The sequence below is a fragment of the Pteropus medius genome, unplaced genomic scaffold, assembly GCF_902729225.1.
Source record: "Pteropus medius unplaced genomic scaffold, Ma_sr-lr_union100, whole genome shotgun sequence".
NCBI classification, from domain to species: Eukaryota; Metazoa; Chordata; class Mammalia; order Chiroptera; family Pteropodidae; genus Pteropus; species Pteropus medius.
The window spans coordinates 15730105-15755096 of record NW_024349797.1 but is presented as its reverse complement, the minus strand read 5'-3'; the positions used below and the strand labels follow the sequence as shown (position 1 = coordinate 15755096).

At 50.6% G+C, this 24992-nt stretch overlaps 1 protein-coding gene and 1 long non-coding RNA gene across 3 annotated transcripts in view; one reads left to right on the top strand and one right to left on the bottom strand.

The window, feature by feature from the left end:
- RIN3 (Ras and Rab interactor 3) overlaps positions 1 to 6520 on the bottom strand; it is a 100063-nt gene extending 93543 nt beyond the window's left edge. The window contains exon 1 of the mRNA XM_039884056.1: positions 5606 to 6520. Within this exon, the coding sequence (XP_039739990.1) occupies positions 5606 to 5661 (56 nt within the window). The 5' untranslated portion in view covers positions 5662 to 6520. The remainder of the gene's footprint in view (positions 1 to 5605) is intronic.
- Positions 6521 to 12067: 5547 nt separating this feature from the next.
- Positions 12068 to 24751, top strand: LOC120619625 (uncharacterized). 2 transcript variants are annotated; one of them, XR_005657580.1, is made up of 3 exons: positions 12068 to 12524; positions 21254 to 21614; positions 21879 to 24750. It is a non-coding gene; the product is annotated as an uncharacterized LOC120619625 (long non-coding RNA). The 2 variants fall into 2 exon arrangements; XR_005657581.1 differs by lacking the exon at positions 12068 to 12524 and having other exon boundaries at positions 19718 to 21614; positions 21879 to 22155; positions 22328 to 24751.
- Positions 24752 to 24992: the final 241 nt, after the last annotated feature.

Below are 24992 nucleotides of genomic sequence, written 5' to 3'. Positions count from 1 at the left end.
GAGAGGGCGTGGAGCGGGGAGCCCTTCGCAGCATCGTGGATCATGGCCAAACACCAAGTACGTGTCAGACTGTTCAAGCTCCTTACATGGACTAGTGTAATACAATAGCTTTATGAGTTAGGAATTATCAGCGTCCCTGTTTTACAGATGAGCACACTGAGGCAGGGAGCGCAGTGTGCGCCCTTGACAGTTTGCTCCGGGGCCCACATCCCTAACCACTACGCTGTACTGTTCCACCTCCCAACGTCCACATGTCCAGAGAGCCATACGGAGACACGGTAGCCATCCTGGGGAGCCTGGGGAGATGGAGGGCGAGCGAGCAGGAGGCAACAAAGGTGGCCTCCTTGCTACTATGGCCCACACCCAACCCAGCATGTGCTTCTGTCCCCTCTGCCTCGGATGTACCCCAGCGGGCTCACTTCTCCCCGTCCCCATTGCCAAGACCCTAGTCCAGGCCACCATCACCGTCTGCCCAGACTCTTGCAGTAGCCTCCTTCCGGCCTCCCCACGTGACCCCCTCACCCCATGCCCTTCTTCACACGGCGACCTGAATGCAAGCCAGCCCCTGTGGTTCCCTACGCAAAAATCTATACCCTACACACAAACGTCTGTAGTAATCGCCCAAAACTGGAAACAACCCAAATGTGCCTCCGCAGATGAACGGATAAACAAACTGCGATGCATCGCACCACACTGAGACGCGCCACACACACGGATCCCTGTGGCGTTTAGCTAAGTGAAAGGAGCCAGATCCGCAAGGCAGCATTCGCATGGCAGAACGTAAGGACGAAGAAGGAATGAGTGATTGCCAGGGTTTGGGGCTGACTTACAAAGGGCACAGGGGGATTTTGGAGCGGGGCGGAACTGTTCTAAACCTTGATGGTGGTGGTAGTGACACAACCGTCTCTGTTTGCCAAAATGGGTAGAACTGTACACTCGGAAGGGTGAATTTTAGTCTATGTAAATTTTAGCTTGTTGTGGGTTGAATTATGTCTCCCGAAAAGATATGTTTAAGTCTTAACCCCCAGGACCTCAGAATGTGACCTTATATGGAAATAGGGTCCTTGCAGATGTAATTAGTTAAAATGAGGTCATGCCTGAGTAGGGCGGGCCCTAATCCAATATGACGGGTGTCCTTATAAGAAGAGAAGAAACTAAGAGACAGACACACAGGGAGAAGACAGTCATGTGACAGTGGAGGCAGAGACGGGGTGATGCAGCTGCAAGACAAGGAGACCTAAGGATTGATTGCCTGGGGAGGAGGCAAAGAAGGATTCCGCCCAGAGTCTCAGACGGAACACGGCCCAGCTGCCACATTGTCTTCGGACTCCCAGCCACCAGAACTGTGAGAGGATAAATTTCTGTCGTTTAAGTGTTCCAGTTTGTGCTACCTTTTTATAGTGGTCCTAGGAAACTAATACATATATCAGTTTTTAAAACGTAGGAACAAACTTGTTTCAATCTCTTGGCCTTCAGGATATAGCCTAAGAGCCTCTGCTGGTTGGTCCCCTCTCCTGCGCATCCCACCCACCCCATCCACGCAGAGTGCAAACGTCAGGCACACCGAGCCTGCAGCAACCCCTCACCTTCCCCACACGCACACCTGACATCAAACACAGCTTGGAAAGAGAACGAAATTTCTGTCGCCTCTTTTGCCTCTCTCTCAGCCAGGTGCTTTTGTGCAGTGAAAAACCTGTACAACTGTATGCAACAGCCTTACAGGCTTGATAGCCTGGAAGGCTTTTTGCAGGAGGTAGAGGTGGGGCATGTGTGCTTAATCCCTGAGGCAGGGAAGAGCTCGGTACTTTCCAGAGGCTGGAGGGAGGGGCAGCCAGTGAAGGCCGAAGTGCCCGGGCCTTCCATCTCTGGTACCTCAAGCATGGGAGTGGCCTAGTAATTTGCACAGAACCTTGGGAAGAGCCTGGGTCCAGCTATGAGACCTCAGGCCAGCCAGTTCCCCTCTCTTAGCCACAGACTCATCTGTGAGCAGGGGCTGGATTAGGGGGTCTACAGAGCAAAACCGATCTCTGACATCTGACGATGCTAGAGTTAGGGATGAGGCCTGCTTTGCCCTGTAGAAAGAAGACCGCTGACTGTCTTTCAAACCTCTTCAAGGGGTACTTGCTCAGCATCTCAAGAGAGCCCACCCTGCTCAATCCCTGGTCACACCATGGGCCTCTTGGACGCAGCTCCAAGGACCCCTCCATGCCCAGGCGTGATGTTGGGCTGTGGGAGGGCACCTCAGAGCAAGCTCTTACAGGCTCCAAATGAGCCTGTACTATCCCTGGAATGGGGAAGTCCAGACCCAGCCACATCAGGACAAACCTTGCCCAAGGCCAAGCAGAGAGGCAAAGTGACCACTCAAGACCTCCAGTGGGCAGTGGTCATCGCAAACCTGGCCTGGTACCCAGCAAGTGCTTGATAAAGAGGCAGTGAATGAATGAATGAATGAATGAATGCAGCCAGCAGGGACACAGGCACTGTTCAGATCGAGCCCTAGCCTTTCTAGTGCCGGCGTGGTGGGGGACCTAGTCTCGGAAGGAGCTGCAGAACATCAGCCCAGGGAGGGCTAGCCCAGGAGAGTTCTCCATCTAACACACAGATGGGGAAACTGAGGCTGAGGGAAGTAACATGGTGGCCACGCCCACCAATATTTAGCCCTGTTAAAGCACAGAATTTGAGAGTCAGAGCTCGAACCAGAATAACCAGTCTGAAGCTTCTAGTAAAATCTAAAACTCACAAACATCCAATATGAAAAAAATGTTTGCCATCTAGTCTTTGAAATAAGAGCCTTAGTCACTGCAAAAGTGCCTCTCTTCTCTCATCCTCTCCCACCTCCACTAGGAAATAAACTTGCAGGTAGCCCTGCAACACAGCTTTAGTATTTCTGGCATATAACCTGGTGCTATGGGACAAGAGATAAAACTTTCTGTGTTAGTTAGGATTAAGTTTGCCTAAAAGTGACAGAAAACCTACTATAACAGTGATTTAAATAAGATAGTTATATATTTCTCTTTCATATAAAAGTCTGGATAAGTAGTACATGGCTGGGATGATGTTCCAATATGTCTCGAACCCTTACTGTATTGTTGCTACACCCTGTATAGCTTCCATTCTTAAGTTCACGTCTGAGTCCAAAATGGCTGCTTCGACTCCAGCCATTACATCTGCAGTCCAGACAACAAAAGAGAGAAGAAAGAGAAAGAGATGTTCGTTCTCTTTAAGGACATATCCAAGCAAATTGCACCCCTTACTTATATTTCACTGTCCTGAACTTAATCACATAGCCACATCTAGCTGCAAGGAAAATGAAAAGTGTTTAGCTAAAATTTATACCAACTAAAATTCAGGCGCCAACCATCAGGCTCTGCCTCACTCTGGAACTCAAATATTTTAGGATGGTGATAGATCTCAAGGAAATAGTCCCAAATCTTAGACCACAAAAGTGTTCAGGAGCTTTATTTAAAACAGAGGGGACTTGGAAAGAAGTTGACAGATGTCTACCACTTACTCCAATCATTAAAATGATCATAATATGATGAAGCCACCAAAGATGGTAGGTAGGTAACATATGTCCTCAGTATGGCATGTAGAGACGCATAGAGGAAATAACACCCAGTGAAAAAAGAGGAACATAAATTAACATGTACACACAGATCAAAACTGTGCATACAAAGATCGAGATTCAGTAAACATGCAGCTGGACTGGGTACAGCTTCAAAGACGTTAATATGGTTGATATTTTAAATTTCACTATTTTTGTAGGTCTGCGTGTGAACTTTTTCAGATATATATATATTTTTGGAAGATCAACAGTGCACACACGCAAACACACACACATCCCTGACATATACAAGTAACAGCCCCCAACTGGTCTCACAGCCCAAACAGCTAACATCCTCTTATGTAACCATGGCAACAACTCTGTGAGGCAGGGATTGTGTCTTCACTTGGCAGAGGAGGAGGAGAAAGGTGACCTAGCAGATACAGGTGCAGTGACTTGACCAGGATTGCCCAGCTCTGAGTGGGAGAGCAGACTTGTGGTCTTCTTGAGAAAACCCAAACTCTTCCACCTGCAGCCAGGTGGGCCTCAACAGCTTTCTAGACCCACCACACACCTTCTTCCCTGGGACCCAAACCAGGCCCTTCTGGGCTCCCACACACAATTTGTTATTCCCTACTTCCCCGCATTGTGCTTTTCTTCTATCTGAGATATCTTTCTCTGCATATGCCTGATTTCAGCTATTAAAATCCTACTCATCCTTCAAGACCCAATTCAGATGCCACCTCTGCCAGGGGGTCCTTCCTGCTCACCACGGCCAAGTGTAATGGAGCCTCAGCATATGTTTATATAGTGCCCTGTACTTTAATTATGTGCATATTTACTATTTTCCCTAGTAAACCGTAAACTCCTACACGTCCAAAATATGTTTGGTAAATGGATGGATGGGTGGGTGGGTGAGGATGCATGAGAAAGACATTCACTGAGAAAAGAATCAATGAATGTGTTTTAGATGGATGCTCTGTCAAAAATGTCAAGAGCGGAAAGAGGCAAGCATAATAAATGCTGTCATCGGTTGCCATCGGTAGAGAGCTAAGTCCTCAGTTTGAATTGCAGTATCCCTAGAGAAATCTGCAGTATCGACCTCTGACACTGATTGAGATTAAGGAAGCTGGGGACATGGAGGTCGGGGAAAGAGGTCCCCAGGGAATTCCTCCTTGACAGCTTGCTCTGTTAACCAGGGATCACCAAACTGAATTTCAGATGCAAAGTCCTGTATTTCTTTTGTTTCTGCAAGTGGGTGAAGAAGCATGCTTAGGACCCGGGGAACAGTGGAGTCCTGGGACAATCTGCGCAGGAGGGAAGGGTTCTCTGCGACCATGTGGTCCCCTCTCCCTCTGCTGAGCTGTCTCTCTCCTCCCACTCTCCTCTTTCCGTCTTCAGAAAACAGGCTCTTTGTTCGGCCCTGACACCTCGTATGGAATGTCAGTCATGGAGTGAGGCTGGTGTTTGGCATTTGAAGTCCCATCTCTTAACTAGAGAATAAAAAGTTCTTGGCTTTGATAAAGATCCCAGAGACAACGACAAAATGGGGGCCACCTTTGTGGAAGGAAACGTCCCATAGGAGAGCCCAGTAGGGCAGCCTCTCACCAACCGGCTCATAGGCCTCACCCTGGCCTCCTTAGCTCCCCTGGGCTCCAGGTTGTGGGTGGAGCCAGCTTCTGGGGAAGCTGTCACTGTGCCCAGCCTGGGGCTGAGACTGCAGGGGCCTTGCCCTCAGCCTGGCGCAGTTACCCCATAGGATGTGGCCTGAGTGTGTGCTGCAGCGGTGTGTACAGCCAGTGACAGGTCTTGACCACAACCGCTCCCCAGGCCTTCTCTTCTGAAAGGGAACCGACATTTCAAAGCAAGCGGATTCATGCTTTCAGACGTATACAGACCGGGCAGGGACCTCCCTAGGAGCTGCTGGCAAGATGGAGGCGAGAGGCTTTGCCGTCACTTTTGAAGTTCTTGACCACCAGAGCTGTTTCAGGCCCTGGGGTAGCCTCCTCCCAGCGCTTCCCCCCTACCCCTACCCGCCCGCCGCCCCGTAGAGAGATGTACCTGAGGCTGCACACAGGGTTTTCCGGCAGGCAGGGAGAGCCAGAGGCAATGGCCATGACTGCGGTTTCCAGGTTCTTCTATTGAAGATCTAAGGCTGACAGCCACACAGGTGTGGAGTCAGTAAGGCCCTCCCCGCCAACCTGTGGGCACCCAGGCTGAGGGAAGGGGCTGGTTTCACAGTATAACAGTGTGTGTGTGTGTGTGTGTGTGTGTGTGTGTGTGTGTGTACAGTGGGAGGAGGCACACGGTGTCCTCAGCTGCCCCCGCCTGCACAGGGACACAGGGATGGGCTGGTCTTCTGGGGGCATCACTGGGTGTGCTGTGGGGAGGCCCCACCCGCCTGGCAGGGAGCTCCTTCCTTCAGCTTGGTGCCTGTGTGGCCCTCCCTTGCAGGGCCTTCCCTTGGTACCCGTTCCCCCTGCCCTGACGGCAGCAGCCTTCACAGGCAGGATCCACACCACGTGAGGCTGTCCGAGATCCCAACAGCTCCCTCACCAAATGGCCAGAGGAGGCTCCCCTTCATGGACCAAGCACACCCAGAGAGGCTGTTCTCCCGTAACCTTCCCAGCTCACCATCCAGCCTGCCAGGTAGTTCTGCCAGGAAGCCAGGGGCCTTTCCCCAAAGCAGACTCCCTAAAACGACACTTTTTTTTCAAAACTAGTTTTTCAAAAATAAACCCGCAACAGTGAAAACACAGTTCCCTCCAGGCACTTAGTCAGGGCAATGACCCAGAAGTCTCCTTTCTGGGTCTTTGTTTCTTATGAAAGTACACCTGTACGTTCTAGACTGTTCCACAGGCTGCCCTTCCAGGCTTCAGGAGGACGAGCACTGCCTCATCTCTGAATGGCGCTTCAACCCCCTGGAGTCAACTGTTGCTTTAGGATACCAGCTTCTGCTGCCTGCTGGCCAGGAACTCGGGGAATCACTGAATGTCAGACCAAACAGGGACCTTACAGATCACTGAGTTCATTTCGATGGGGAAACTGAGGCCCAGAGAGGAAGAAACTTGCTTCCTAGACTATAATCCCAAATCACCAGAGGGGACCTTAAAGATATCCTCCAGTCCCACTGATACCCTACAGCAAGTAAGTCCCCAAGCATCTTCCAGATCGGCACAGGACGGTACAATTAGGCCGACTCTAATTGCCAGGCAGATGGCAGGGACAGGGCGGTGCAGGGACGTGGGGACAAAACGGATAAATCCCACTTAAGGACTGGAGCACTGTACCTCAGATTCTCCTTCGGTAACCTTTTATTTTGCCAAAGAGACATTAAAAACTAACCACCTCCATCAACTTACCCAATCATTTCCTAAAAGAAAAGAGGCTTCATACAGCAATCAGACCTAATCTCAGCAAGAAGGAAGCTCTGCACAGAAAAGATTGTTCGTCAGCCTTGGCTGATATGCATGCTACCACACACACACAGACACACACACACACACACACACACACACACACACACACACACACAACGACAACAACACCATTACTTTCCTAGGTTCTCAGTGGACCACAGACCGGCATTTGGGACCCACTGACCCAGCCAGGGTTCTCCCAGAACCTGCACATCCAGCTAAATCCATTCTTTCAGCCAAGAATGCAGTATGCGTTTGTGAGCTGGCTTCACCTTCTCCCAGCCTCTGTCCCAGAGAAGCGAGGGGAGCTCAGCCGGGGAGGATACAATGAAGGCAGTGGGGCTATGTTGGGTCCCTACTCAATTTCCTGGGTGGCTGGCCACCCTCCATGCTCCAGACTGAGGGAGGGCTGCGGTGGCCCCAGGGGGCTTGCCACCCGCTGCAGAAGGGGAGCCGGGTTCCTCGCTGCCCAGGCCTGGGCAACTCCTCTGGGGCCCCACCTTGCAAATAGTTCCAGAAGTTCACAAGAGAGACACAAGAGAGAAGGCTGTGAGGTGGTTTTTAAAATCCCATTTAGTTTATCAGCATCCTCAAGCATTTATTGAGTACCAACTGTGTGCAGGACAGAAAGATATGAAGCTAAAAGATCTGATCGCTTTTATTTGGAAGTTTATAATCTAAACAAAGCATGATGTTAAAGGGTTTTTCGCTTCTCTAAAATTGCTAGGCAAATAAATAGTTCATGCAAAAGTTTTCTGAGTATTCATAAAGGAGAAATATCTGTGAACTGGTGTGGATGGAAGGCTTCCTGGAGGAGGTGGCAGCATCATGGGCAAAGGTGGGGAGGCTGTGGCAGTTCTGCATGTCAGGGACGGAAAAAGTGAAGCTGTGCACTGGCTTCATGCAGGACTGGAGTGGGGCATGGAGGGCAGGGAGTTCTTGAGGGGTCTTTTAAATATGAGATCATGGCACCTAAGGGGACCATGGGGGGGATGTTCATCTTTCCTCGCCTGGCCCGAGGTACCTCAATAGCAGCTGGAGCAGCTGCGTTCTGTGATTTTCACACCACCAGTGGGGCTTATTTAGGGTTGGGGTTGGGGGATGGAGAAGAGATCGATAATTTAGAAAAGTCATTGAAGTTGCGGTTTTCATCTTTAGCTCCACTACTAAAGAAAACACCCATGTTTTGGACACCGCTAGGACGTAAGATAAATTGCAGTTTCAGGGTAATAGCCGCATCAGATGAAAGTTCTAGAGCTGGCTGTCTAATAATCTAAACAAAGCATGATGTTAAAGGGTTTTTCGCTTCTCTAGAGCAGCACCGTGAGCTGACTTGCCAAGAACAAGATGGCTCCTGGCCCCTCACTCCCTTCTAGAGGTAACTCCGTAATGGAGGGCCGATAGGGGGGCAATGAGAAGTTTGGGTTCTTTTTCAGTCACTTCCCCCAGATCGGGGCTCTTTTAGGCACAAAGATGCCCCCAAGCCCCTGGAGTAGGCCCCGTGGGTTCCCCCTTCTTATTCTTGCCATTTTCCATCAGTCTTTCCCAGGCCAACGCTCGCCTTCCTCATTCCCTCAAACCCCGTTATCTGATAATGGGGTGCAGACTCCCCCTCTCTCCCTCCAAATCCCACGCCACACTCTCTCACCTCCAAGCCTTTGCTCCGGTGCTTCTCTCCCCTGAGCCTGTCCCCTCCTCCTCAGTTCTGCCCACCCAGTTCTGCTCAATCGTCACTGCCTGGATGACAGGAGCTGAGGGGACCGAGGAGATGAGTCTCACTCAAGGGGGAATCACTTAGTGACAGTGGAATCTGCGAGGGGCGGGTAGGATGGCGTCTGTGGTTGTCTGCCACGTGCGCTTTCCTGTCCTTTGCGCTGACATCATGGCTGGGAGGTACCACAGGCCCGCTCAGGTCTCTGTCTGCAAAATGGAGCTCCGGGGAGGCTCGCCCTTCAAAAGTCACATTTGTTCCTGGCTGGCTTCTGTGTTTGATTTCTCGATCTCCTGGATTAAAATGCTGGTGTCCCGGTAACATTTTAAGCTTGCAACACTTGCTGCCTCAGAAAAGATCACTAAACGGGGCTCCAGGCCCAGGATAGGGCTTATCAGTGGTGGGGGAGATGGGAAGGAGGGCCGCGGGGACAAGCGTGCAGAGACTCCCACATCCCAAGTAGGCTTTGTGCCCCCACGCCCTGTACTCCTTCCTGCTTCCCAGGGAGTACACTGGGGCTTCTCAAGGCCCAGGAGTACAGGCATGAGCTGCTGAGGTAAAAGCCCCATTGCCCATGGGCCAGAGTCTCTTAAGGTCTGGAAGGGAGTGGTCCCCCAGCTGAGTGCCAACCAGAACCACCTAGGAGCATTAGCCCCTGAAAGCAAGGAGGCCCAGGCCAGTGGGCAGAGCTGGAGCTGGCAGCTGGGACTCTGCATTCATCACTGGTTCCTGCTCTGGGTGGGCCCCACCTCGGAAGAACCCTCTGTCTTAGACATTGGAGTTGTTGAGTGGGTCACCTCAAGGCGTTCAGTGGGACCCTTGCATTAGGTCAGGCGTGAGACAGAAAGCCAGGGCTCTCCCACACCCCGGGGTCTTGCCCACGCGGCCCCTTGCACGGCCCAGGCTTAGGGGCCCTGAGTTCTAGACCCAGCTCCACCTCCAGCTCCCAAGACCTCAGCTGAGGCACTTCGTCTTTGAGGGTCTCCATCTCCTTGTCATTAAATTAGGGGATTGAATTAGGTCTGTGATGACGACATTTTTTCCAAAAGTGGAATCCTTTTTCAAATGGCATCTTAAGCAGACCCTCAGTTTATCCAACATATGAAAGCGTGGGCTCTGAGCACTCAGGGACCCTCCATGGAGTTCGGCATCCGGCCCCTTACCCGTCACGGCTTCACCAGAGTCATCCTCAGCCGCCCCCCCCCCATGTCCCTCCACCACCAGCACCTCCTGGGCTCCAGCTTCTCACATCTCCACTCCCCCTCGGTTCCGGCCACCAGCCCTCTCCCCCCGCCACGGCAGGAACCTGCCTGCGGGCTTCCCCGCTTCTGCTTCTGTTTCCCCTCCTGTCTGGCCTCAGTACAGCCCCAAACCAAGTCAGGTGGCCCTCCTGTGCGCACCCCACTCAAGGCCCCTGGCTCCCTCAGAGCAGTCCCCAAAGCCTTCCCCGACCCGACCAGCCTTCTCCTGTCCTCATCTCCCACACGCCACTCCAACCTCGCTGGCCTCGCAGTTCCCGACAGGTCAACCACATCCCTTTCTGCATCTTCTCCTAGGAATGCCAGCTGCAAGCAGGCAGGAGTTTGGTTTAATGCTGGGCTCCCCCCTGCCTCCACCTAATGCAGACACTTGATAAGCAGCCTGTCTGCATTTTCTTTCTCTCCAGCCGACTTCTTCAACAAGTAGACAGAGCTTGCTTGCCAAGATCCTCACACTCCTATTCTGAGGAGCTGACACTCAAGTGACACCATCCTAGCCCCTGGGGAGTGAGAGTGGGTGACATTCCCATAGCTGTCTGAACTCTCAATATCCATCTCCCGCCAGCAAGGAGGAGGCTTTGGGAGGTAAGAGTGGACAGCTGAGCTCAACCGAGGACCCGGGACCCAGCTGGGTATGGGGGGGCGTGGGGGTGGGGAGCTCATAGATGCTTGCTCCTCATCATCCTTGTAATGCAGGTGTGCAGCCCAGGGAACAAGGGATGCGGGAGGTGCACCTGAGAACTGCCTTCCAGCACTTGAGAGTCAAGAAGGGTTGGGCTCCTGAGGGAGAACAGCATCTCAAATGGTAGAAGTTAGAGGGAGGCAGGCCGCAACTCAAGCTTGGGAATTCCTTTCTTAGATATCTATCTGCTCGTCAGAAGGGTTGGCGCAGTGGCGGTGAGCTCTGTCACTGGAGGTATGCGAGGACCTTTCAGGAATGTTGTCAAAGGTATTCCTGTACCAGGTACAAGGTTAAATGAAATGCTGTCTAGGAACCCTTCCAATCCAAAAGATCCTCTTAAATAAAGCGGCATTTTCAGCAACGGACCAATATTCATTTAACAGGATGGGCCAGGAACTGCTCTAAGAAGGCCTGAGCTGGTTAACTCATCCAATCCTTATAACAATCCTATCGGTAGGTGTTACTATTACCCCATCGACAGCTGAGGCAAAGGCTAGGTCTTTTGTTCAAGGTTAAACTGCCGGCAAACAGAGAGATTGCACTAAAAAAATTGATAGCAATAATACCAACAATAAGAGTTTTTACCCTAAGGCAAAGGAGCACTATCCTCTTCATGCATTATCTCATTTAATCCTTAAAACAACCATAAGGAGTAGTTACTACTACTGGCCCTCATTTTATAGGTCAGTAAACTGAGGCAGAGAAATGTTGAATAACTGGCCCAGTAATGAACAAAGAAAGGGAAGAGGAAGTGAGTCAGGCTAGGTCATCCCTGGGGGGAAATGGGAATTGGAAAGGTCAGGATACCTTCCTCCCAGAAAAAAAGCCCCTCTTCTCACTAGAAAAATAAAATAAAACACCTCCTGGCAGGCTTTACCCTGCAATATTGGGTGTGGCAGATACTTGCCCTTGGGGCGCCCTGTCCCTAAAGTAATTCCCGGTTCCTCCCACTGGATGGCATTTGTCTTTCCAGAGGTCACTTCCAAGGGAAAACATGCGTGTAGAATTTCCGGACTGGGGCGGCGATGGGGGTGGGGCGGGGAGAAGGGAAGCATTCAGATCTAAATGAACTTAAGGGCCCTCCAGGCAATCCCTCCCACCAGAGTGGGAGTCACCTCCACTGCCCCCCAATTCGGGATTGCATAAGATCGGCCCAATCCTCCCGTTTCGCAGAGCGAACCACCGAGGCCCTGCGAGCCGAGGTCACGGAGCGAGGCCAGGTAGCGGCTGGGTGTCCAGCACAGAAGTAGGCCCCGGGACTTTTAAACCAAAAACCCTGAATGGCGCTCCCAGAGGCGCCCATCAACCTTGGCACCCAGAAAGGTTCTAAGAGTTTTTCCCAGGAAACTGCCTGCGGACTGGACGCTCCTGGAAGCTCTCCCAGGAATCTCTCTGGGCTGGGAGCGGGGAGGAAGAGACCCTGCCGGAGCGCGCCCAGAGCACTGTGGGGGTAGGGGACATTAAATTAGACACTAGAAACCCCCGTTCGTAAACCGGTTCGGCTTCACGCACTCCAAGCTGCGCCTTCTCCCCAGGGATGCCGCAGGCCACGCTCAGCCGGAACGCGCCTGGTCCTTCCCCAAGCATCAGGCGTGGCGACTGCCGGTCCGAAGGTCGCGGTCCCCGGACCCGCCAGAGGAGCGGGGGAGGGGATTCCGGTGTGTCCTCAGTCTAGGCAGGTTGGTCAGCTGCCGGGCGACGGGCGCCCGAAGTTGCGGGGACCCCGGCTCCCCACCCACCCCACGTCTTGCCCGGCGCCGACGCGGGAGGACGCGCGGGGACAAAGGCAGAGCGGTGGGTGCGGGAGGCCAGCGACGCGCCGATCGCTGGTATTTGCATCCAAAGTTCAGGCGGGACAGGAGCCCGGGGACCAGCCACGTCCGCAGCCCCTGCGCCCCGGCTCTGACAGGTAGGGATGCCCTTCTTGCACCCGCCTGCCACGCCGCCAAACTTCGGGGGCTGGTTTTTCAGAGAGCGACCTCTGGGCTTGAAAGTTTAGCCAAATCTTCGGGTCCTGCAAGTCACCAGAGCCGCCCCCCTTCCGCGCAGAACCGGGGTCTGGCCTTGGCGGTATAGCCAGGGGCTCCGTCTCAGCCTGACACCCCGAGGTCCCGCAGCCAGGGCTCCTCCCGGAGCTCCGAGCACTCTCGGGGTGGGGGGTGGGGTGGGGAAGTGGGGTGAGACGGCCAGGACACGGAGGAGCTGGGGTCCGGGGACACCCAGGGAGGAGGGGGCGCTGGCCCCGGACTTACCCCGCGGGGTCCTCGCGCGCGGGCGCCCCGGCCCGTCGGATCATGCCTCCGGCAGGTCAGGGACGGCGAACCGAGGGGCTCAGGCGCCGGGCGGCGCGGGCCGCCGTGCTCCGGGCGCCCGCATGTCCCTGGTGCTGGCCCTGGGGAGGGGCCCGGGCGGGCGCCGCCGCCGCCGCCGCCGCCGCGCTCTGGGGCGCTCGCTCCCCGCCACTTCCTGTATCGGAGCGAGCGGGGCTTTCAGGAAGAGGCTGGCCTTGGTGGTCAAGGTTTTGTTTTGTCAAAAGCCTTTCGGCGGCGGCTCACGGTCCGGAGACCCCCTGGGCGCAGGGAAGCTGGGCGGCCGCGCCCCGGGGGCCGGGCCTGGCGGCGGGCGGTGCCGGGACCAGGCGCCGGGCACCGGGGCCGGACCGCTCGGTGCTGCCTGCGCCGCTGCGGCCCGCGCGGCTCGCGGAGAGCCGGGAGGGAAACTTAGAGAAAAGTCTCCAACTCGGCGAAGAAGCGTGGCGGTGGAAGGCAGGCGCTCCCGGCTCTCGCCCGCCGTGGCCGTGACCGCGACCCGCAGGTGGGGAGGTCAAGAGCTCTGCGCAGGACACTCCCGCCCATGGGCAGCCCCAGACCAGAAGCGGGCGCCTCCTCCACGTTCCTGACAGGTGGCCACGTTGCCTCCTCTTGGATGTCTCCACGGATGATGAACTCACTCCCTCTCAAGACAGTCTGTTCATCTGCCAAGCCAGGCACCTAATTCACCTATCCTGGGTACCACAACTAGATGGAAGCAGAGGGAGAAGGCCAGTCAGCTCGCACAAATACACGTCCACGGCAACCCCGGTGGGACCGGGAGACCCCCTTTCTAAGTGCCTGGACACTCGAAAATGCCTCCTGAGCCTGGGCTGCCCTCAGAGCATTTCCCATTGACTGGGCAGGACTGGACACTATGGAGTCTCTCCACCTAATGCCAGGTTTCTCAGCTAATGACATTTGGGGCCAGATAATGCTTTGTTGTCGGAGCTGTCCTGTGCGTAGTAGGACATTAGCGACATCCCTGGCCTCAAACCTCTGGGTACCAGTAGCATCATCCTCTCCTTGTAATAAATAAAGATTTCTCCAGCCATTACTAAATGTCTCTGGGAGCCCAAATGGTCCCCCGTGGAGACATTCCGGTCAAGTGCCTTCATTTTATAGATAAGAAAACTGTAAGATGTGAAGAGAGGAGGTAACTCTCTGAGGCCACACAGTAAGCTGAGGTGCAGGCAGGACCCTCGCGAGGCCTCCCTCCCCTGCTGCTCTCTCCTCCCACCCTCCTCCCCGCCTTTCCTAACCTTTCCACCGAACTGACCCGGCAGAAATTAGAAAAGAATCCCCATCTGGACACACATTAAAAGCACAGCCTCCTGGTGGGAATGTCCTGTGGTGCAGCCACTTTGGAAAACGGTCTGGCAGTTCCTCAAAAGGTAAAACATGGAGTTACCGCATGACCCAGCAATTCTACTCCTAGGTGTACACCCCAAAGAAAGGAACACATAGGTTCACACGATACCTTGTACATGAGTGATTTTAGCAGTATTTATTCCTAATACCTTGTACATGAGTGATCGTAGCAGTATTATTCCTAATCGTCAAAAAGTGGAAACAACCCAAATGTCCATCGAGTCATGAAGCGATGAACGAAATGTGGTATATCCATATACTGGAACATTGTTAGGCCATAAAAATGAATGAAGTACTGATACATGCTACAACGTGAATGAACTGGGAAAACATCACGCTAAGTGAAAAAAGCCAGTCACAGATGACCACGTATTGTAGGATTCTATTTATATAAAATGTTCAGAGTAGGCAAATCTATGGACACAGAAAGTAAACTGGTGTTTGCTAAAGGCCGGGGGAAGAGGGGAGGATGAGGAACAGCTGCTGCTGATTGCGGGGTTTCTTTTGGGGGAGAAGTCAATGTTCTAACGTTGATTGTGGTGATGGTTGCACAACTTTGGGACTATACTGAAAATGTTGAATTGTACACTTTAAGTGGGTGAATTGTATGTTATGGGAATTATATCGCAAACTATTATTTAAAAAATATTGCCTCTAAGAGGCCGCCCTGACTGCTCCAGCCACCCCACTTCCTGCTTAACTCAGATTTCTGAAGGCCCCCTCATTAGTTTATAACCATGCCTCATCGACCTTTCATTTCCTCCAGAGGCTAAACTCTTCCCTCCCTGGGTGGGAATCATCTCCACATCTCCCTGGAGAGGACTGTAGCTCCCTGCTTAGAAACACAGGCTATGAGCACAGAATTGTGTCCAAATCCAACCCCAGGGAACTTCCAGCTGAGTAGCTTCAGACAAGTTACCTCCTAGGAATTCAGCTCGCTCATCTGCAAAAGCGATGAGTACAAATGTGGCACCTGCTGCAGGTTGCCATTATCAGCCCTTTGCTGTTGCTAAAACAAGCCCATTGGCCACTCCCAAGCCTCCCCAGGCTTCAGAGACAAGGTCTGTCCAACTATCGCACCTGGATAGACAGTCCTTCAGGCCTTTCTAGGCTGATCTGGATTGTGAGTAACCCCACTCTTCCACGTTCTCCCCAAATGAGAGTTTTCTTCAGCTCCCTGGGCCACTGCTGAGAAACTCAGGACAAACCCTTCAGAGCCTGGGTTCCTTGTGATCAGCACCAAGGCTCTCACCATGTCCCCACAGAGGCCTCCACAAGGCCCACTGCTCACCTGCTCTGCGAAGACAGAATTCTTCAGGCGAGAACATGAAAGGAAGCCCCAGCATGACCGTACGGCTAGTGTAGGGGCTCAGAACGAGTCACCAATGGTGTACCTCTCTGGTATGTGATTATTTTGAGCAAAAGACAACTGAGACCCTGTGGGCTCAAGAGAAACTTCAGCCACCCCTCCCCAAACTACCTAGAAGAATTTAAATTAGAAGCCTTGCCCGTAATAAGAGATTATTAGAGATAACTTTTTTGATCTCTCCATAGTACGGGGCAAACATCTAAATACTGAATATCTACTCTTCTTATCGTCCTGCAATGACTTTCTTCTCTTTGAAGCCCCAAGGTTATCCTTAGCTCAGAATGTCATATATACCTCATTTTCCCTTTCTGTCTCTGAACCTCCCATACGTGCAGAGTCTCTGACTCTCTTGTGCACGTGGGGTTCCCATGCGTAAGTATGTAATTAAATTTGGTTATGTAAATCTGTAAATCTGTCTCCTGTAGATTTAATTATCAGACCCACCCAAAGAACCTAGGAGGATAGAGGGAAGTTTCTTCTTCCCCCACAGTAGTAACTGACCGAAGGGGAGGTTGTCAAGATTCCAGAAATCTGAACAGGCACTCTTGGTTGTAGCCTCTGCCAAGCTTGCCCTCAGCCCCCTTCCGGGGTCCCCCATTTCACTCCCAAGTCCTCGTACCCGCCTCTTCTCTCAGGACTCCTGTTGGGAAGTAACTGCTATTTAAGTCTGCAAGCTTCTTCCCTCTACCCTTGTCTCTCTTTGTTGTTAATAATACCCCAATCGCTAATGTTCCTTTATGGAGCACTCCTCCCCAGTTGAGTTCAGGTGGAGATAACAACCCCTTCCTCCTATTTGAGAGGGAACACATGATTCTGGTCTGGCCAATCAGAGCCCTACACTTACTGGGCACAGCAATTGGTTTATGGATGAGCATATGACCCAAGTTGGGCCAGTAAGATCCTTCTCTGGGGCTTTTTGTTGGCAGCGATCTTCCCCCTACTCCAAGCTGGCATTAAGCTGGGAGAGCATAAACTTGGGGCAGCCCAATAGCTAGCAGGACCACCATGCGGTAAAATTGTACTCAAGAAGAAAGCCAAGATGGAATAAAGCAATACAGAGAGAGACTGCCCTGGTGACATCCTTTGAGGCCTAGATTCTGATATGCTTCAAGCTGGCTGCACCATTAGACATCTCAGTTACAAGAACCAATACAGTCCTTTTTTCCTTTCTTTTTTTAAAAACTCAAACACAGTCTGAGTCAGCTGTTAGTTGTCACCGAAAGGCTCGGGCTCTCCTTAACTGCAGCCCCTCTCTCCATTCCTTGCTGGGTCCGGAGAATGTCCATGGTTGCGGGACCACAGGAATGGAAAGGTAAACTCTTCAGCTTATTGCCCCAAAGCATAAGAGGCTGGTTTGCACGTCTGGGGTCCTCATGGGGTCCGCATGCTCCTCAGCTGCGTCCTTCCACCACACAGGTGAGGAGGAGTGTGGGAATTTTCAGGGGAAGGTCACTTTTATGAGGTCGACTCCTAGCCTCCCTGGAGTTTCTGGGGACAATTATTGAAGAGAAAAGTCTCACAGCGCAGGCTTGCTTTTCAACCTCCCCTCCCCTCCCCCACAGAAATGCTCTGAGTTCGATAAGAGCCTTTGGGGAAACAGCGTGTTTTTGCGACAGAAATTCCCCTACTGTGTAGAGTGTTTGATGAGAGCAGGGGCTTGAGTAAAGTCACTGGGGTTCGAATCCCAGCTCTGCCACTTCGTGGCTGCGTAGGCTGCGTAACATAAGGCAAGCTTACTTCACCTCTCTTTGTCTCAGTTTCCTCCTCTGTGAGATGGGATATTCATAGTGCCTGCCTCGCAGGGTGCCTGTGAATGTTGCATGAGCTAATGCAGGGAAAGGGCTTAGAACAGAGCCCGGCATACAGCAAGTATTCAATACGCATTAGCTCTTATTTGTACTATGACTAAGGTCCTTCAGGTAGCGGTCAGATCTCACAGGAAACAAACGGCATTTCTGATTAGGATAATTTGAGAAGAGTTTAATAAATGTGTAGATGGGGAAGTACAAGGCAGGGTGCTTTTACCCTCAGACCTGTTACCTTCCTTAGCTCAAACACGGAGAGTGGTTACCAGACCCAGAAGCAGAGTCCTGTCCTGTAGAAAGACCACTAGGGCTTAGGAGCAAGGCAGGAACCTCCATTCGGGGACATAGCCAGCTCATGGTGACCCCGAGGGAGGTAACCAGGAAAATAAATGCTTTGGCTCTCCTCCCTCCTTCCAATTTTTTGCCCTGGGCCCCCCAAGCACCAGAGTCAGCTGGACCCAGAAAGTGTGGGAGACCATTGGTCAGTCTCTATGGGTGTGGGGTCCCTATGGGTCAGTTTCCTGGGATATGGAGAAGGGGCGAGGGGAGTTGCAGGAGGGCAAAGCTATGGAATCAGACCAACTGGGTTCACATCCTACTCAGCCTCTGGCTGAGAACCTTGGGCAAATCAGCCAAGGCACCAGACATGCAAGCGAAGCCATCTTGGCTCTTTTAGACCAATCCATCTGCTAGCTAAATACCTCTTTCAATGTCACATGGAGCAGGAGAATCACTAGCCAGGCCCTGCCTGAATTCCTGACTGGTCAAACCATGAAATAGAATAAAATGGTTGCTGTTTGGGATAGTTTGGTTTGCAGAAATAGATACAGAAAACAGCTATTTCTGCAGTTTCTTCCATCTTCTTCTGACCCCACCAAAGTCCACGTGTCTCCATTTCCTGTTACTTTGGAGAAATCTTTAAAAAGAGGGGGTGGGAGGGAGCTTTATTACTGCAAAATCAATCAGTATCTTCAGGGGTCAGTGGGGGAACAAAATGTCTGCACCGGCTTGGTCAGGGCTGGGGTGACCTGGGAACCAGGCTCTGGAGAAAGCCACAGCCTGTCTCAGCTCTCACCGGCAACTGCCCAGCTGAATGAGGGCCTGGGCATACAGGCCTTACAAGGAAAACAAAACAACAAAAAATCTGAAAAGCTGGATTTCTATAGGACAGTCTCAGATTTCTAAAGCATCAATGCGGAGTCTCTTCCCGGGAACCACGTAGGCTGCCTTCAGCTCCGCTCTCTGGGATTCTCCCTCACCAACCTTTCTTCACATCTCTATCTTTCTTCCCTTGTCTCTGCAGACAGACCAGCCCCAAACGTGAAGTTTGCATGTCTCGGCCTCAGTTCCTAATTTTCTGGAAGGATAATCTTGGCCATGAGGAGTAGGCAGTCTCAGAGAGAGAGGTGGGGGGGGCGCTCATGAGCTGAGGAGACACCCCACAAAGCTTCCACAGCAGCCCCCAACCTGAATTATCAGGAAGCTTCTTATCGGGTGTCCCACTGCCCCTGGACCAGCCCCGCCCATTCCTGTAGCGGAAACCCAAGGCTTCCGAGATCTTTCTCAGGGAACCTCTCTCCTGCCCAGAAAGCCAGCTGCATTTGTTCTTCTGACTCAAGGTCCATTCCAGAAGCCTGTCTGCTCCCAACTGCAGTGCCCTCTTAACCTGCACTCGTCACATATTTCTAGACACTATCCTGTTCTCATACTTCCATTATCCTTAGCATGATTGCAGGCTCCTTGGGAGCAGAATATACATCTTCCTTTTAAATTTTTTCCTTTATTCCTCCCACCAATACCCAGTGGAGGACTCTGCAAACAGCAGGCACTTAATAAGCTCTTGTTGGCTAAATAAAAACAACTTGGAACCAAAGAGAAAGTCTCTTCCATTTCTGAGTTCTGAGCCACGGTGAGGATTGTCTCTGCTTTGTGTCGTCAGAAGATGAGCTAAAATCAAGGTCAAGAACATCCTTAATTCCCAGTCCACCGAGTTATGACCCCAGTGAGGCCCTGGGAGGTTATGTGAGTCCCATCTTTTAGGAGATTTCATGCTCGTGGGATGAGACATGTCGCAAGAGGATCCTCTTAGGTGTAAACGACAGAAAACTCTGACTACAAGTGGATGGACTACAAGGGAACTGGATTGTCTTGTATAACTTGAAACCTAGTGCTTCAGTTATCTGTTGCTATGCAACAAATTACCCCCAGATTTAGTGGCTTAAAACAACATATTTATTATCTTCTAGCGTCTATGGGTTTGGAGTATTGGCACACTTTCGACGGTTGCCTTTGCAACAGGCTGCAATCAAGTGGTTGGTGAGGGCTGGGTCACTTCTGAAGGCTCAGCTAGAGAAGGATCCACGTTCAAACTCACATGGCAGGTGGCAGGATTCAGTCCCTTGAGGACCCTCAGTTTTGTGCTGGCTGCTGGCCAGAGGCCATCTTCAGTGCTTGGCCATATGGAAATCTCCAATAAGGCCGCTACTTCACCAAAGTGTGCAAGCTGAGAAGTCGATTGAGAGATCAGCTAGCAAGAAAGAAGTTACAACCTTATGTAATCTAATCATAGAAGCGACATCCCATCAGCCTTGCCCTGTCCTATCAGAAACAAGTCACAGGCCCTGTCTATACTCAAGGGGAAGGGATTGAAGGTGTGAAGACTAGGAGGCAGGGATCATTGGGAGCCACCTTAGAAGCTGCCTATGGGGGCAGCCCCAGGTGCAAAACAATCAGGGACTCAGCTGCTGTCAGTCACTCAGGTTGGTCCTTCTCTCTGCTCTGACATCCTCAGTGCTGACTTCACACTCAGGCTAGTTCTCCTGTGGTTCCCAGACAGCTTCCAGTGGCGACTGGAATCATGCTCTCTGGGTCCATCCCACAAGAAAGGAGAAAAGCTTCTCTCCAAAGCATGGAACAGAAGTCTACGTAGTGTGATTGGCCAACTTAGGTCACACGCCTGGCCCAGTCACCAGGAGCATGTCATGCTCCGACTGGCTTAGTTTAATTAGGATCCACACTTGGTCCTGGGCTTGGAGGTGACCTTTGCCCACTCAGTTTGGGGGGTTGACACTTAATCAAAATTAAGATTCTGTTGAAAAGGAAGAATAGAAGGGATGTTGGGTAGATAACCAACAGTGTCCACTATGTATGCCTAGAAATGACCGGAAAAACAAGGCCATACATGAGGAAACCTTTGGGGTTGATTGATATACTCATTATCTTGATTGTGGTTATGGTTTCATGGATATTTACATATATTAGGATTAATCAAATTGCAAACTTTAAGAATGTATAATTATTGTATGTCAATATACTTGAAAAAAAGCTGTTTTTAAAAGTGTGTGATATCTTTGGTCATTGTTATGAAAAGCACAAAAAATTAAGCAAATATTTTTCTGGTTTTCAAAACCTCTTGTCCGATTCTGCAGAGAAGTCATTCATGTCCTCGATGAGTGGGTAAAGTTCTGACTAATGTCTTTATTATTTTGTTTTGGTTGCACCCATTCTTGTAAACAAAATGTGTTAATCTATGACATTCTTACTGTTCATCAATTGCAACCATAAGTCGGTTATAGATACAAGTGTTTTGCAAAAAAGCATTGTGTGCAAATCAATTGGCTATGTAGAATTTATAGTAGAGTATTGCATATTTTATAATTCAAGAAAACAAGGCCTTGAGTTATAGGTATAATTCAAGTTGCTCTGACAATATGGTTCAGAAAGATTCGACTTGAGGGAATCATTCTTCAAGATCATTTTCTTTGCTCCCTCCCCCAAAATGAAGGACGAACAAGGAGGCCCACAGGAAAAGGCAGCCATTGGTGAGTGGCGAAGGACTCAACCGTTAATACTGGCCTGGCTGCAGGCAAGGGAAAGGCAGCTGGCTCAGGGAAAGACTCACTTGCCTGGTTATCATATCCTTCCTCTTGGCAGCACATGGAATGAGAGAATGGAAAGAGACTGAAGCAGTGACCTCTGGGGAACGAATCCACATTTTTGACAAGAAGCCAGGTAATTGTACATTAGCAGCTCATCATCTTCAAGTTGGCTCATCTACCAGAAGGCCAGCCAGGAGGTTGAAGCTGTTCTCTGGGAAGCAGAGCTCCTACCATGTGCCAGGCACTGCGAGCCTACTGTGTGTGAAGGTGAGGAAAGTGTTCTAAGGGCAAGGACACATACAACATGACTTCTGCCCCGTCCCTCCGGGAGCTCTTTGTGTTATGGTAGGCAATCTTTAACCACGTCTGATTCCTCCGTGTGTGTCCAGGGGCTCAGCACAGTTGAATAAATGGGCCAAAACCTGTATACGTGATATATTATTTATCCCTTGATGCATAGTAAATTACCCACCAAATTTAACAACTTTAAACAACAATAAGCTTCTTTTTATTTTTTTTTCTCTTGCACAGTTTCTGGGATCAGGATTTTGGGAACAGCTTAACTGGTTGGGTCTGACTCAAGATGTCTCACGAGGCTGCAGTCAAGATGAAGGGAGGTGGCCATTTTAGGCTTTGTGGCAGAGGCTATAGTCCGAGGAAGACAGAGCAATAATAAGGAGCCGGGGCCACCAGCACCGTGGAGTGCTACACCAGCATGAACTGAGCACCTTCATGTGAGAGAGAAGTAAAATCCCACCATGATTAAGCCACTGCTCTTTGGAGGTTTTCTCGAGTAGGATTTTGACAGGTATAAATAAGAGAAGGGTGTCCTAAGGGGAGGTGACAGTGTGAGTGAAGGCCTGGAGGTAGTACCCTACTTACCTCTCAAGGAAAAATGAATTACTGCCTAAGAAACCTCAAGTGCCCACCATTGAGAGGTACTGTAATTGATAATCTTTTCATTCTTCTTTTGCCTCAAGGACAATGGACTGTATCTTACACTTCTTCGTATAGTGTGCTTGGTGGAAAAGATGTCCCATAACGACTTGGGGCTGAGGCTGTGATTTATTTCTCACTTCTCCCTTTTGGGGTTATTTACTTCCTCTGAAAATCAAGTGTGGTGTCCTCAAGCCTTCTCATGAGAAAGACGGGGTGGCAATATGTTGGTCAGTGTGAGCGGAAACCTGATCCCACACTGCTCTCCTTCGCCACGGTCCCAGCCTGGGCTTCTGTCGTCATTTCAGTGAAGTGTCCACAGACAGGTGTGCGCTCAGCAGGAGGTTCTTGGGACCTCGAGTGAAAACGTTCCCCAGTGTGGATTCGCTTCCTTCAAGAGCTGCTGTGAAGGAGTTTGGGTGCTGGAGGGATGGGTGCTCTGGCTGCATCGGAACCATGTCGTGCGGTTCCGGTCTCAGCTTCGCTCTTGCTTGCTGTGCGACCTTGGGCAAGTTTCTTCGCCTCTCTGGGGTCAAGTTTCCTCTTTTGGAAGACGGTGGAGGCGTACCTCCCTCCAGCTGCTTGTGAAGATTATATAGGAGATGGCTAACAGGGTTGAGTAAAAGGCTTGTGATAAATGTCAGTTTCCCTTCATTGACTAATTAAAAAAAATTTTTTTCTTTATTGGTTTTTATAAGAGCAGAACAAGTTGCCCAGCTCCATGGGCTCTTCAGTGTCTTCCCCCATGTGCCCTGCCCCTGACAGGGGTGCCTGGAGGTGTGCTTTAGAAAGTTTGGGTTCAATCCAGCTGCCAGTAATTAATGCTGCGCTGGATGAGGTGATGTTGAGGACCAGAAAGGAAGGTGTGGTGTCCCCCCAACCCAAGGGTCTCATCCAGTAGCCTCAGATGCAGGCAGTGCAGGGGGTGGTCCTCACAGGGACCTGGGCCTAGGGCAGGGCCGGCTATGTGATTTGTGGGACCCAGTGCCAAATGAAAATGTACAACCCCATGCTCAAAACGTTTATAAATTTCAAGACAGCTACAATAGAGCATTAAAACCACCAAAGGACCCTTCCAAGTGTGGGACCTTCTAAGCATGGGCTCTGTGACTGCATAGGTCACATGCCCATGAACCTGGTCCTGTCCTGGAGAGCCCAACACCTACTACCTCGTCTGGTCTGGGCAACCCTAGGCAGCGGAAAGAGACGGAGCTTCTCAGGCTGGCCGGCATGGTGAGTAGCTGAGATCCTGTGCACAGCATGTCTGCTCTCTGTACCCTATTTTTCCCATCTGTGAAATGAGGACAATATCTGTCCTGTGTTTCACTGGCTTGGTAAGCCAGGAGGTGCCAGATGGACTATGGGACACTGAGATGCTCAGAACCAAGTGCACATGGCTGCAGGACCCACAGAGCTTATTGGACTGGAGTTACCAAGACAAAGTCCTTCAGACATTATGGACTGACTTTAACAGGAAAGAGTTAAACAAAAGGGGTTTCGGACTAATTTTCATCTAAAGTACAATTTCTTATCTAAAGTAGAACCTGTGGGAAAGATCGTCTACAAATATTTTTTTAAATTCGAATTCATCGTGGACTGATTTTTATAATAAAAAATAATCAGAAAAATGCAATGGAAAAACATGTTCAGACATAAATCACTCATCGTATTGCCAAACTTTTTGCTGTTTCGATACTCATCTTGTCGCAGACTGAGTTTGTGAGACCGTGCAAGTGCCCATGTCACACTTTGAGTAGGACTCACCTACTCACTGCTTAGAATGGACCAGGAGCACTGGCATCACCTGAGAACTTGCCTAAAATGTAGCGTCTTTGGCCCCATCCCATTCATGCTGAGCCAGAATCTGCTTTTTAATCAAATGTCCAGGTGATTCATGGGCATGTGCAGGTGGTGGCCCCTGAACCAGCTAAGGCTCAGGACACTTGCAGAAAAGGAATTAACCAGAACCTCTCCCTTTAATCTCGATGTCTCATGACATGAGAGGTGATGGCGTAAACTTATTCCTGCTAGGCAATTCGCAGGGCTCAGTGCAAAAATAAAAACATAGGGCTTCCCTTTCAAAAAGCATTAAGAATTTCAAGATGGCGACAACTGAGCCTGGAGCCCTTCTGAGTGCGGGGCCCTGTGTGATTGCACGGGTCCCCTGCCCAGAAAGCGGGCCTTCCTGATGAGGTAGGAAAGAGTTGGGTCACTCTGGACTTGTTCACACTAGCTAAGTTATGAGATTTCTGCTTTCTTTCATTCATTACCAATCATCATAATTAAAAAGCTCCAACCCTCATCCTTTTGAAGTTTATTTTTTTTCTCAATAGGCAAATATAAATGGTTTCAAATGGCTTATTCCAGTGTAAATCATTCTTTGAAAAAATACAAATATGTATGTGTCTATCAGAACACAAATGGAAGCTCTATATAGGGAAAGACAGCTTGTGCTCATTTATTTTATTGACAGTGTACAGATTTTGATATATTGCATTACAATACTGACTGCTAGATTTCTTATAAAGATTTAATTCATATTTACTCTAGATTTTTCTTCACAATAAAAATAAACTCATGCCAGTGTTTCGTAACCGATAATATCAATTCATTCAAATTTAATGACAGTTTTATTAAACTAAGAATCTCATATCACAGAGCATTCACAGTGCAGGAGGTCACAGTTGTTGAAAAAATAAATAGCAGGAT